This window comes from Gavia stellata, chromosome 3 (assembly GCF_030936135.1).
Source record: "Gavia stellata isolate bGavSte3 chromosome 3, bGavSte3.hap2, whole genome shotgun sequence".
In the NCBI taxonomy this organism is placed as follows: domain Eukaryota; kingdom Metazoa; phylum Chordata; class Aves; order Gaviiformes; family Gaviidae; genus Gavia; species Gavia stellata.
Genome location: NC_082596.1, coordinates 43,582,062 through 43,595,226, shown reverse-complemented (window position 1 = coordinate 43,595,226; position 13,165 = coordinate 43,582,062). Strand labels below are relative to the sequence as shown.

Genomic DNA, 13,165 nt, shown 5'->3' with positions numbered 1-13,165 from the left:
GGTTGAAAGCAGAGGAACATTCAGACCATCTAAGTTTAGACTCCTAACTTTTAGTGTCTTTCCCTAGAATATATGGGAACCCATCATAGGTGTTTTCTACAGCACTTGCCTTTCCCTGACTACATAAGGATCATATTCCTAATACAGCTGCCAAAGTTAGATACCTGAACTGACAGCACCAGCATTGCACAAATGAGCAAAGATTTATTATTGTAATCTGAGTAAGAGCAGACTTACAACCTTAGGGTGAAAAAAAAACCAACCCCAAAAAAACCTTTCTTATTTTTCCTGGGCTCCTTGCTAAAATGATGCAAAGAACCATGAATACTGAGATTGTGACCTGCTTCTGTTTAAGTGTTTCCTTGTTCCCTGTTTCCAGGATAAATTCGGGGGCTAAAATAGGTCATTTAAAAAATGAGCATAGGAGTTTTCCATGAAGTTTCTTCAGAATTAATGCAATCTGGTCTCATCTGCATCACTCCCCTGTACATTGTGTCATAAAGAGGCAAGGAAGCAGAAGCTCCACATAGTGGCCACAGGTGGCTCTTCTAATTGCTATACTATGACCACAGCTGAGAAAATCAGGAATGCTTTCCCTTAAACTTAGATTTCACTTAGCTTATCTGTATTTGTGGGTTAGTATACAGTACATGGGAGGTTCTTTGAAGACTGATACAAAATATGAAGAGGTTTTTCTATTTATCTATTAAAGCTGATGAAAGAATTTTTAATTCATTATTTCTGTTTCACATTAACATGTTTTAACTTCAAGAATGTTGTAATGGTATTATGGTCTGACTACTGAGAAAGCTTGATAGTCCTTATGTGTTCATTTGTTGGGAGATAATTACATGAGTTTAAAGCCTAAGACAATCAGGTCCTAGCTTTCTTCTAAGCCACTTTATAAGTGTAGGCTCCCATTTCATTTCAAGGAGAAAATGATACACACAGAGGGAAGGAAGGAACAAAGAAATATGAGTAGTCTTAGAGAGCAGAACGTAGACCTTCCAAAGAGCATGTAAACATGAAATATTTCTTAGAAAGGGATTTCTTACCTTAGGGGAAGGGGGCAGAACATAGGAGATCCTGTGCCCCAAGCAGCAGCCAGTAGCGGTGATTTTCTGGGAGTGGTGTTGGAGCAGAACAAATCTGTATTCTGCAGATTGCCAAACAAGGAGTTATGCAGCAGGAATGTGTTTTGGTCATGTATGTCACCAGGACTGAAGAGATCTGTGCTCCCTGTTCTGTGGCACAGCATGGGATTTGGGTGAAATTTGCAATAGTTTCTTCCGGGGACTGGTACCTAATGCAGGTGTTGGGCAATAAGACAAAGAACATTTTCTCCTGCTGACTTTTTGTTTTTGTATGTGTATTTTTTCTGAAGTTGTGGAATATGTGATCCATTTGTACACGGGAGACTTGAAGAAAGCAGATGCCACTGGTGAGGCCTATCTTTGTATACAAGGAGAAAAGAGTGACTCAGGGAAACGATGGCTTAACTCAAGAAACAACCTTATCACTTTTGCAAGAGGGCAGGTAAAACAATGAGGAAAAATGTAACTGAATCTGTGACCACCTTTTTGTTAAAACATAAGTTTACATAAAACCTTTCATGGACAGAGCATCAAAAATACTAATGTTTTATATTCCATATAGACTAAGAGGTGATTGTCTCCATAGGTAACATGTTGTTTTTAAGCATCATCAGCATTGCGCAACAGTAAAACCGTTAAGTTGATGAAGTAATTTAGAGTTGGACTAAATATACACTAAAAGTTCTATTTTAATATTCCAGACTTTTAAGGCCAGGGAGGTATCAGTGCTTTGTTAAAATATGCCTGATTGATAGAACTGATAACATTTCTGTGGGATATCTTGCCTTTATACCTACTTTAGACCATGACCTTTTCTTCTAAACTTCCCTGAACACTAATGTCAGTGTTCCAAGCAGAGTTTTATTTTTTTCATGTTTCCAGTTTTCCACTCATTTATTGCTTTTAAACACGGTAAACTTATTCTTACTTTTTGAGGCTTAAAGGGCTTTTCCTAGAAGAGTAATTCCTGGAGCAGTTATTGGCATAAGAACAAAGTAACTAAAATAAATTTCACATCAAAAGGAAATATCTATTTCAATTCAATTGGAAATGTCTAGCTGATACTTTACTAAACCCTACTGTTTGCTCTGAATTTAGGTTTGGAAGATTTTTCTTTGTTTTTATTTTAAGGGAATCATAAGATCATTGCAAAGTACATAGGAGTCTTCTTTTCGGGAGGGCAGGACGGAGTATTTTATTGTTATCAGCCAGCCCAGATTAGTTTGTTCTCTGATGTGGAAATCTAGAGAAATCTGCTTGCAATATATGCTTAATTTATTCTTTAGACATGCCTCTGTTTATTTTATCTGCTTTTCTTTTCACTTCTAAAGATTCTAGAAGGCACAATGGTTTTTGTATGAAAACCAAACTAAATCTTTATTAGTCATCATGTCCTTTGTATTCCTGTATTTTCTTTCTCCATTGTGGAAGAGAATATGCATGCCCAATGTCACGTTCATCAAGAACTGATCAAACTGCCAGTTCAGACTTCACAAAATAAATCTGAAAATAATGATGACAGGATAGTAGGGCTCATCTGGCTTTAAGGACTAATGTAAGAAATTTTATAGATTAATATTTTTGGTGATCTAAATAATAGTTATATATAATATATCTTAAAGATAATACCTTAGAGAAATCTGAACAGCAAGACTGCTTGCTACAATGGATAAGGTATCAGTACAGACTGAAAGACGGACTGATTCCTGTTTCTTCAAAAAACTGAAATGTCCTGAGCTTTTTTTTTATTTATTTTGTAAGAATGTATGTTAAATTTTCTTTAAGAATAAAACTTGTAGAGAAAAATATGTGAGCAATACAATTGACTTCTGTGAATACGCACTGCAGTGGAAATATAATTAATCTGCAAATTCGCAAGGATTTTTTCTGTATAATCCAGATTCTGTGTCAGTTTTTGAATGGGCCTGTTCAGGAGGCTAAATCCTTCATCTGAAACTCTAAAGGGCTTTTCTGTATCCTGTGCTATAGCACTCTAATCATCTTATAGAAAAGATTTCGAGTAACAACTGTTTGGGTATTCATTCTCTCACAGTTTTCTTTACTGGAACTTGCCCTCAAATGCCTAATTCTCTGTTCTTAGTCTTTTCGCTTTTTTCCTAGATGACTCTTGTGATCAATATAGTTCTCACAGGTGGCACGAATTTTTGTATGTCATTGTATATGGCAGCAACTATGGGAACAATACAACGTTTTTATTGTTTGTTTTCAAACCCCCAAATTGGTCCCCAACTTTAGTCTTCAAATTGCATTTTCAACCCAACCTTTCCAAGACAACTGCTTCTGTCTACAACAGGGTAGCTCATGAAGTCACAAGAAATAAAACAGTCTTGCTCATGGACATTTTATTCTGTGGCTGGTTTCCCCAAAGAGTAGACAAATCCATTCCTGAATAGTATGTCTTCAAGCCTCTTTTCTTCACGCCCAGTTAAAAAAATCCAACAAGTGCACACTTTAAGCAATGTGTGTCCCCAGTGTCAGTGTGCATACTTCTGTGACCTTTCCCACTGATTATGAAGGAAGATGACTGCACAAAGAAGACAAACATGTATATGCAAGGAGGTGGATATACTACAAAGATTTAAAGTAGGGAAAAAAGGGAAGATTCCATGAGGCCTAGTCCTCCTGCAAGTCTGTTGTATGTGGAAAATTTGACCTATTATAGAAATGGCTTGAATGAAAAATCCTTATCCCAATAGCACAGTGGTTGAAACCTTCCCAGATACTATTCATTTCATTCCCATTTACCTGCCTAATTCCCACTAAATTAACTGTGAATTTTAGTGAAAATGAAATTGCTCCAGATTTTCAGAATTATTAGACACTATTGTTCAGCAGTTTCAGTGGGAGTTAGGTTCTGGATCAAAGTAACTTTCAACACAAGTAGTAATTGATCTGATTTGGTTATTTCAGTCCATGAAGGTACTAGAAATGAGCACTTTCTTTTTAGAGCGTGTATCTGATGTTTCCAAACTTACTTCCTATTAAATACAGCAGCATTTTGAAATTCATAATATTAGCTGGATCAGAAAACATCAGTTATAGCATGTAATGTTTAATTATGAACTCAAAGACAATGGAACAGCATAAACAAGATAAATTTGATTCCATTGAGATACAAAACAATGACCAGACACACAAGACTAAACTGATAAATATTCAAAAGCAAATACCTAATGAATTTAACTAAAATATAATTTTGATTGTTTTCATATTGCAGGTGGATGTTTTCAAAATCAAAGCTGTATACCTTGGCAAGTTGAACCAAGTTCATGTTGGATTTAAGAGTCTAAAAAAAGGTCAGCAATTTTTAAGTTAATGTATTAATGATGGTATAATGGTATTAATGATAATGTAGAGTATCAGATATAGGAGATCCTAGAACTTCAGAAATGTCTTAAATTTAAGATTAAAAATCACAGATTTTTTTAAAAGTTCTAGAAAATTTGAAATTGGTCTCCATTTTCTGATGTTCATTATTTCTGTTGGACTATACACATCAAGTATCCAGCTTGGTTTTACTAAACTGTGCAAAGGATTCCTAGGAAATGTTGTGACAATGTAAAATGGTAAAATTATATGTGAAACTTTTCCCCATAAAAGTAACTATGCATTTATAAGTACAGTCAACAAAGCTGGTGTTTTTCAAGAAGCAATATGACTTCATGTTTTTTGCAATTTTTGACATTTTTTTGTTCCTCTACATTTTTAGATGATGGACATTTTCATTTTAAAAGATAATTTTTTTTCAGGACTAAATGCTTCTAGGTGAAGAAAAGAAGAGAAAATCAATTCATCAGATTGGGAAGTGGAACACAGAAGAAAGGCTGTTCTGGCCTCATAGCTTTTTTTTCCTCCTAACCCAAGAGAAATATATTCTTTTTTAAAGGATTCTGCATATGTGAGGTTGAGTGGCAGATAAAAAGACTGCACTTCCTGCAGCATTTTTTCTTGTCCTTCTGACTCCACAGCAGCTGTTGGAGTTAAAGAAAATTGCTTACTTCTTAATAATAAATAGCAACAGTAAGGAGCATCATGAATTTATATTTTCTTCAATACTTTGGCTACAATTTTAGCCCACTGGTTTTAGAGGCAACAGAACAGAGATTCTACAGATATCCTACTTCTGCAGATAATGTTGATAATGGAGATAAGATTGTTCCAGAGCACGATAAGCTGAGTCTCTTGTTCTTTTATCTTTATCAAAAAAGCAAAACTGTAGGATGACTCTGTAGGTTAAACTCAGACTCAGAAAAACTGATTTGGAGACTATTTCCCACATATTTCCTAGATAGTAACATTAAAATGAAAGATCAAACTTTCATTGACTTCACCAAGACTTGGAGTATAATGAAGTTTACCAAGACTCAGAGGTCTGAGTCTTCAAATGCTTTGTTTCTAGACAATCAACACAATGGTCTCAATCAAGAGAAAACCTTCAGCTGAAGTTTGTGCCTTATTAGATAGCATAGAACATCACGAGAAAGAAAGTTGTGTGTTGAGTGGATTTTCTGATAGCTAATGTGGTAGAAATCTGGATCCCTTTTCCTTTAGGACATTGATAATATAATTTCCTGTAGGGGACCTCTTGGGTCTAGTGATCTCATACAGAAGCCTTTCCATCCTTTGGGATGCTAATAGATCATTAGATCAAATCTATCTCTATGTTTAATTTCACAAGATATGTAAAAACATTAAGACTTCACTGTGCTGAATATTTTGGAGTACAGGAAAACAGACAGAAACACATATACACACAGACAATGTATTTTCAGAGGTCTTATTTCCTTAAGGAAGTCTGGCAAAAGAAAACATTTTATTGCTTTTTCCAAACATAAAAACTTATGACTGCATACACAGAACATTTTGTTGCTTAAAAGGTATAAACTGATAACATTCTGTTTATTTTCAATCAGATGAGTGGTTCTTGGAAAAAATTGTTATAAAAGAAGTCCTCTACCCTTTTTCTGCACATGTTTTTGTTCACAATGACTGGATCAAGAAACGCTCCAAGAAAGATTTTGTAGAAGTGACAATTCCGCTCAAAGGTAATACCAGCAGAAATGTCCTTCATTTGCATGAATCATTACTGCATGGCAGTGCAGAACAAAGCCAGTGCAAGGCTATTTCACAATTTAGGCAGAACTGAGCATTGGTATCCCAATGGTGAGGGGCAGGGGCCTGGACCAAGGTGAATCATGTCTGCTGTAAACAAGGAGGATGAAATTATGCCTCGGATGGAGAAGATGGAAATGGCAGTATTGAAAGAGTCTCCTCTGGCAGCACGTATCCTGTCCTTGGAACAATACCAAGAAGAGAGGCATGGCCGCTGCATGAGTGTGACATGGATTCATGAAGCACCTGTCCTGGTTTTCTACACCTCCACAGGTCTAAAATGAGTATTGATGGTTTTGCAGCTTTTTTACCTGACTTCATAGAATCACAGAATCATTACGGTTGGAAAAGACCTGTAAGACCATCAAGTCCAACCATCAACCCAACACCACCATGCCCACTAAACCATGTCCCACAATGCCACATCCACACGTTCCTTGAACACCTCCAGTGATGGTGACTCCATCACTTCCCTGGGCAGCCTGTTCCAATGCTTCACCACTCTCTCAGTAAAGGAATTTTTCCTAATATCCAGCCTAAACCTCCCCAGGAGCAACTTGAGGCCATTTCCTCTTGTCCTGTCGCTAGTCACTTGGGAGAAGAGACCAACACCCACCTCTCTGCAACCCCCTTTCAGGTAATTGTAGAGAGCGATGAGGTCTCCCCTCAGCCTCCTCTTCTCCAGGCTAAACAACCCCAGTTCCCTCAGCCGCTCCTCATAAGACTTGTGCTCCAGACCCTTCACAAACTTAATTGCCCTTCTCTCGACATGCTCCAGCATCACTTGTTACTTGGGAGAAGAGACCAACACCCACCTCTCTGCAACCTCCTTTCAGGTAGTTGTAGAGAGCGATAAGGTCTCCCCTGAGGCTCCTCTTCTCCAGACTGAACAACCCCAGCTCTCTCAGCCGCTCCTCATAAGACTTGTGCTCCAGACCCCTCACCAGCTTCGTCGCCCTTCTCTGGACACGTTCCAGCACCAAAATGTCCTTCTTGTAGTGAGGGGCCCAACACTGAACACAGTATTTGAGGTGCGGCCTCACCAGTGCTGAGTACAGGGGCACGATCACCTCCCTGCTCCTGCTGGCCACACTGTTTCTGATACAGGCCAGGATGCCATTGGCCTTCTTGGCCACCTGGGCACACTGCTGGCTCATATTCAGCTGCCTGTCAATCAACACCCCCAGGTCCTTTTCTGCGGGGCACTTTTCCAGCCACTCATCCCCAAGCCTGTAGCGTTGCATGGGGTTGTTGTGACCAAAGTGGAGGACTTGGCACTTGGCCTTGTTGAAGCTCATACAATTGGCCTCGGCCCATCGATCCAGCCTGTCCAGATCCCTCTGCAGAGCCTTCCTACCCTTGAGCAGATCAACACTCCCACCCAACTTGGTGTCGCCTGCAAACTTGCTGAGGGAGCCCTAAATCCCCTCGTCCAAATCACTGATAAATGTATTAAACAAGACCAGCCCGAAAGCTGAGCCCTGGGGGACACTACTTGTGACCAGCCGCCAACTGGATTTCACTCCATTCACCACAACTCTCTGGGCTCGGCCGTCCAGCCAGTTTTTTACCCAGCAAAGAGTACATCTCTCTAAGGCTCACGCCGCCAGCTTCTCCAGGAGAATACTGTGGGAGACAGTGTCGAAGGCTTTACTAAAGTCCAGGTAGAGAACATCAACAGCCTTTCCCTCATCCACTACGCAGGTCACCTGGTCATAGAAGGAGATCAGGTTGGTCAAGCAGGACGTACCGTCCATGAACCCGTGCTGGCTGGGCCTGATCTCTTGGTTGTCCTGCACATGCCCTATAAGCGCTCTCAAGATGAACCTCTCCATAATCTTCCCCGGCACCGAGGTCAGGCTGACAGGCCTGTAGTTCCTCGGATCCTCCTTCTGGCCCTTCTTGTAGATGGGCGTCACGTTGGCAAGCCTCCAGTCATCTGGGACCTCCCCCATTAACCAGGACTGTTGATAAATGATAGAGAGTGGCTTGGCAAGGTCCTCCGCCAGCTCCCTCAGTACTCTTGGGTGGATGCCATGAGGCCACGTAGACTTGTGAGTGTCCAGGTGGCATAGCAGGTCGTTAACTGCTTCCTCCTGGATCCTGGGGAGTTTATTTTGCTCTCCTTCCCTGTCTTCCAGCTCAGGGAGCTGGATACCCTGAGGATACCTGGTCTGGCTATTAAAGACTGAGGCAAAGAAGACATTAAGTACCTCAGCCTTTTCCTCATCCTTCGTGACAATGTTCCCCCCCCCGCATCCAGTAAAGGATGGAGACTCTCCCTGGCTCTCTTTTTGTTGTTAATATATTTGTAAAAACATTTTTTTTATCCCTTATGACTGTGGCCAGATTGAGCTCTAGCTGGGCTTTTGCCTTTCTAATTCACTCTCTGCATGACCTAACGAGATCCTTGTACTCTTCTTCACTTGCCTGCCCCTTCTTCCAAAGATGATAAACTCTTCTTTTTTTCCTGAGTCTCAGCAAAAGCTCCTGTTCAGCCAGGCCAGTTGTCTTCCCCGCTGGCTTTTCTTACGGCATGTGGGGACTGCCTGCTCCTGCGCCTTTAAGGTTTCCTTCTTGAAGAATGTCCAGCCTTCCTGGACCCCTTTGCCCTTCAGGACCATCTCCCAAGGGACCCTCTCAACCAGTGTCCTGAACAGGCCAAACTCTGCCCTTCGGAAGTCCATCATGGTGGTTTTGCTGACCCCCCTCCTTACTTGGCTAAAAATTGAAAACTCTATCATTTCATGGTCACTAAGCGCAAGACGGCCTCCGACCTTCACTTGTCCCACCAGACCCTCTCTGTTTGTAAACAGCGGGTCAAGCAGGGCACCTCCCCTGGTAGGTTCACTTACCAGCTGTCTCAGGAAGTTATCTTCCACACACTCCAGGAACCTCCTGGACTGTTTCCTCTCTGCTGTGTTGTATTTCCAGCAGACATCCGGTAAGTTGAAGTGCCCCACAAGAATAAGGGCTTGCGACTGTGAGACTTCTGCCAATTGCTTGTAGAATGCTTCGTCCGCCTCTTCATCCTGGTTGGGTGGTCTGTAACAGACACCCAGCAGGATATCTGCCTTGTTAGCGTTCCCCCTCATCCTTACCCTTAAGCACTCAACCTCGTCCTCACAATCATTGAGTTCTATACAATCAAAACACTCCCTAACATACAGAGCCACCCCACCACCTCTCCTTCCTTGCCTATCCCTCCTGAAGAGCTTATAGCCATCCATTGCAGCATTCCAGTCATGCGAGTCATCCCACCCTGTTTCTGTGATGACAACTACGTCATAGCTGTCCTGCTGCACAATGGCTTCCAGCTCCTCCTGTTTGCTGCCCATGCTGTGTGCACTGGAGTAGATGCACTTGAGCTGGGCTATCGATTTTGCCCCAAACATGGGCATGCCACCTCTAGACTCATCTCTAGTGAGCCTAGTTTCACCTCCTTCCCCCTTCAAATCTAGTTTAAAGCCCTCTGGATGAGGCTCGCCAGCTCATAAGTGAGTATCCTTTTCCCCCTTGGGGATAGTTGAACTCCATCTGCTGCCAGCAGGCCCAGTGCTGTGTAAACCGTCCCGTGATCAAAAAACCCAAAACTCTGCTGATGGCACCAGCCTCTGAGCCACGCGTTGACCATGTTCGCTTTCCTATTCCTATCAGCATTCCTCCCCGCCACTGAAGGGATTGCGGAAAACACTACCTGTGCTCCTGATCCTTCAACCAGTCGCCCCAGTGCTTTAAAGTCCCTTTTAATCACTTTTAGACTTCTTGCACAATCTCATCGCTGCTAACCTGCAAAACCAACAGCGGGTAGTAATCGGTGGGCCGTACCAGACCAGGGAGTTTCCTACTGACCTCTCTCACCCGGGCCCCAGGGAGGCATCAGATTTCCCTGTGGGTTGGGTCTGGTCGGTATATTGGACCCTCTGTTCCCCTCAGGAGGGAATCACCTATGACAATTACCCTCCTTTTTGTCTTAGTAGAGGTAGTTGTGATGCGTGGGGCTGGCTGACTCACCCTAGGCAACCCCCTGGATGTACTTTTATCTATGTCCTCGTTAGCCTGGCCCTCAAGTTCCAGAGCCCCATATCTGTTGTGTAGGGGCAGCTGGGAAGGTGAGGGAGGCCGGGAGGGGATTTGCCTGCTGCCCCGAGCAGGGACCTGTTCCCATTCACCTTCGTCTCTTAGGTCCCCTCCTTCTGCCCGGTGACAAGAGGGTAAAGGATCCTCTGCTTCTTGTGAAGCCTCCATCCTCTGCCTTTCCCTCAGGGACGGTAGGGCATGGCTCCACCAGTCTGTCTCCCTCTCACCCTCCCTGACACTCCTCAGCCTCTCCCCTTCCTCTTTCAGCTCGGCCACCAGGCTGAGCAGATCGTTCACCTGGTCGCACCGCACACAGGTGTTGTCTCCCCTGGCCTCCGGCACCAGCGACAGGCTCAGGCACTCCCTGCAGCCAGAGGCCTGGGCAGCCATGTGCTTGGGTGGGAGCTTGCTCTGAGTCGCCACATTCCTTCTGGCAATGGCTTTCAGCCAAGTGGCGACCATAGCTGGGCCTCTTCTGGGAAGGCGATGACCACTCCTCGAGAGAGACTCCAGAGCCAGGAGGGCGGACTGCGCCCTGCCCGCACGCCTTCCGCGCACACCCTGCCTGCGCGAACTGACGCGCAAACTGACGCGCCGTGCCATTCTGATGTGCCACGTCCTGTTTGCCGCGTTCTGGGTCACTTGCGCTTCCTGGGGGCTGCTCTTGTACGTGAGGGGCTTAGGCCGCTGCCACTCTTGTCCCTTGCTGCACTTGCCTGTGCTAGATCCAGGACTACCAGGCAATGTAATCTTGTATCTTTTGGCTTATACTGCCTTACAACTTAGACAGGGGCTCTGAATATGTGTTTATTTTCATTGTAGAAACATCTGTGACATCTCTTCTCACCAAAAAATTTGATACTAAAAGCAGAGGACGATGGCAAACATGGGTGCACTGTACACAAGTACCAGAAGATGTTCCTGATATTCAAGTTGTTGTATTTGGAAGAAAAGGGAAATCCCCTGCAGAGAAAGTTCAGAATCTGAATGATAATCCATTTTTGGTTGGTTTCTTTTTTATTTCACACAAATCTTACCAAACAGTCTCAGAAAAGTAAGAGTTGTAGCCAACATATGTGAAGTTGTGTGGAATGATTTTTTGTTTGTCAGAGTAAATGTTTATACCTCCATGTCTTTAGTAACACTTGGAGAACTGACATGTGGGCTAATACATATCACTTGTGAAAGCTGTCTTGAGCAAATGCCAAGTTTGACATGACAAACCTCATTAACTTTGTATTAAGACTAGTAGGCCTTAACAGTAAGGCAATAAATAATGAAGCTATTCCATACTTCCTTTATGTTCTACTTCTCAAACCTCAACTAATCTGTTTTCACTACTTAGAAGCGCTGTCTCTCTACCATGAGCTTGGGCCTGGGCAAATACAAATTCTGTAGTTTGCACATGAAATTAATGGCAGCTTCTGGACAGGTGTGTAAACCTGGGTCACCCCTTTCAAAAGTTTTTTTTCTTAAACATGGGAAAAAAAAGTCATTACCCACCTTTTGCAAAAAGGCAATATAAACATTAGTTGCTTAACTGCTGCAAGATGAAAAACTACAAGCAGCAGTGTATGATACGACTTATGGAAACCAGCCATCCTTTCTTCTGGGCACTAGAATAACTGAAACAGAACCAATAGCCGGGGCTAAAAATCATCTTGAGTTCAAAATTTTGGTTCAAGTTTGAGAATAAAGATGTGATGGAGAGGAGGTAAATAGGAAAGTGAAGAGAAAAGAATAGTAATATGAATTCAGCTTGGAAATATCAAATCACCCATGCATTTCCTTGCTTTTCATATGTTGGCCTAGGCTCTGCAGCCAGTTCTCCAGTTATCATAAATTATGATACAAATGTGAGTCCAAATGAACTTGCAATCTTAATGGGACTTCCTCACCCTAACATTAATGTCCTTGACTAGTATTTTTACCTATCCTACTTATCTTTTTACCTGGGCTTGAAGTATGTCATCCAAATTGTTACATACAACATATAGTTAATTTTTTGTTTCTTTATTTTTCTAACAGTTGACTGTTGGTGATATTGGAGATATAACAAAAGTTTCCTTTGTGTTATCTGGTCCATGCTTGGCAAAAGGAATTAAACTTCACAAGGTATTCCAAATACACTACATATAAATTTGTAATATTCTTCGTAATACCAATAAATATTCTTTGTTGAGAGACAGATTGTTAGCTTCGCTTTGCACCACACTAGCAAGGCCATGCATCTTTTGGCTCAGTTACCTGGTATCTACAGATGGTTGCCTACAGCTTCGAGATCTCTTTGTGGACAGATCTACCTTGTTTGTGCCTGCTGAAGTGCATATATCTATACCTATTCAGTGATGTGCAGATCCATTCTGCATAGCTCATCATGACGTGGAAGGCAGTGTTTTTTGCTGATGTTAGGAAATGTTAATCCCTGCATGGAAATACCGACAGTCTCCTGACACAGAGCAACCTACTTGTGGAAACCAGTTAAGCTGGTACTTTAGTATTTATTCATTACAACACGGTCATCAGTGGGCCTTAAACATCTGATTGTAGTTTAATATGTACTTAAGATCTCTCATAAAAAGGGATGGAGAAATGATTTAATGTTGTCAAAGTTATGATTCAACCAGATTTTAAATACATACTTTTCTCCAGAGTGAGCAGGAAGATTGAATAGAAAGGTGTTGGGCCTGATAATACTTGGGCTTTGGGGAAATACTTACATTTGAAGGTTAATGCAAAAAAAATTGTGTCAATGATCTCTCCCTGTAGGCAAGGGCCCAAAAAGCATTGTGGACATAGCATTGAATCGTTCTGAAGTTAGTAAAAGAATGTTTTTCTGAACTGGGCTGCACAGTACC

The 13,165-nt window shown here is 42.1% G+C and overlaps 1 protein-coding gene across 1 annotated transcript in view; it reads left to right on the top strand.

The window, feature by feature from the left end:
- The window catches only part of LOC132316765 (lipoxygenase homology domain-containing protein 1-like), a 151,967-nt gene that overhangs the window by 87,915 nt on the left and 50,887 nt on the right, over nt 1-13,165 (top strand). Inside the window, exons 23-27 of the mRNA XM_059815620.1 lie at nt 1,385-1,536; nt 4,333-4,411; nt 6,029-6,160; nt 11,130-11,311; nt 12,336-12,422. Coding sequence (XP_059671603.1) covers nt 1,385-1,536; nt 4,333-4,411; nt 6,029-6,160; nt 11,130-11,311; nt 12,336-12,422 — 632 coding nt within the window. The remainder of the gene's footprint in view (nt 1-1,384; nt 1,537-4,332; nt 4,412-6,028; nt 6,161-11,129; nt 11,312-12,335; nt 12,423-13,165) is intronic.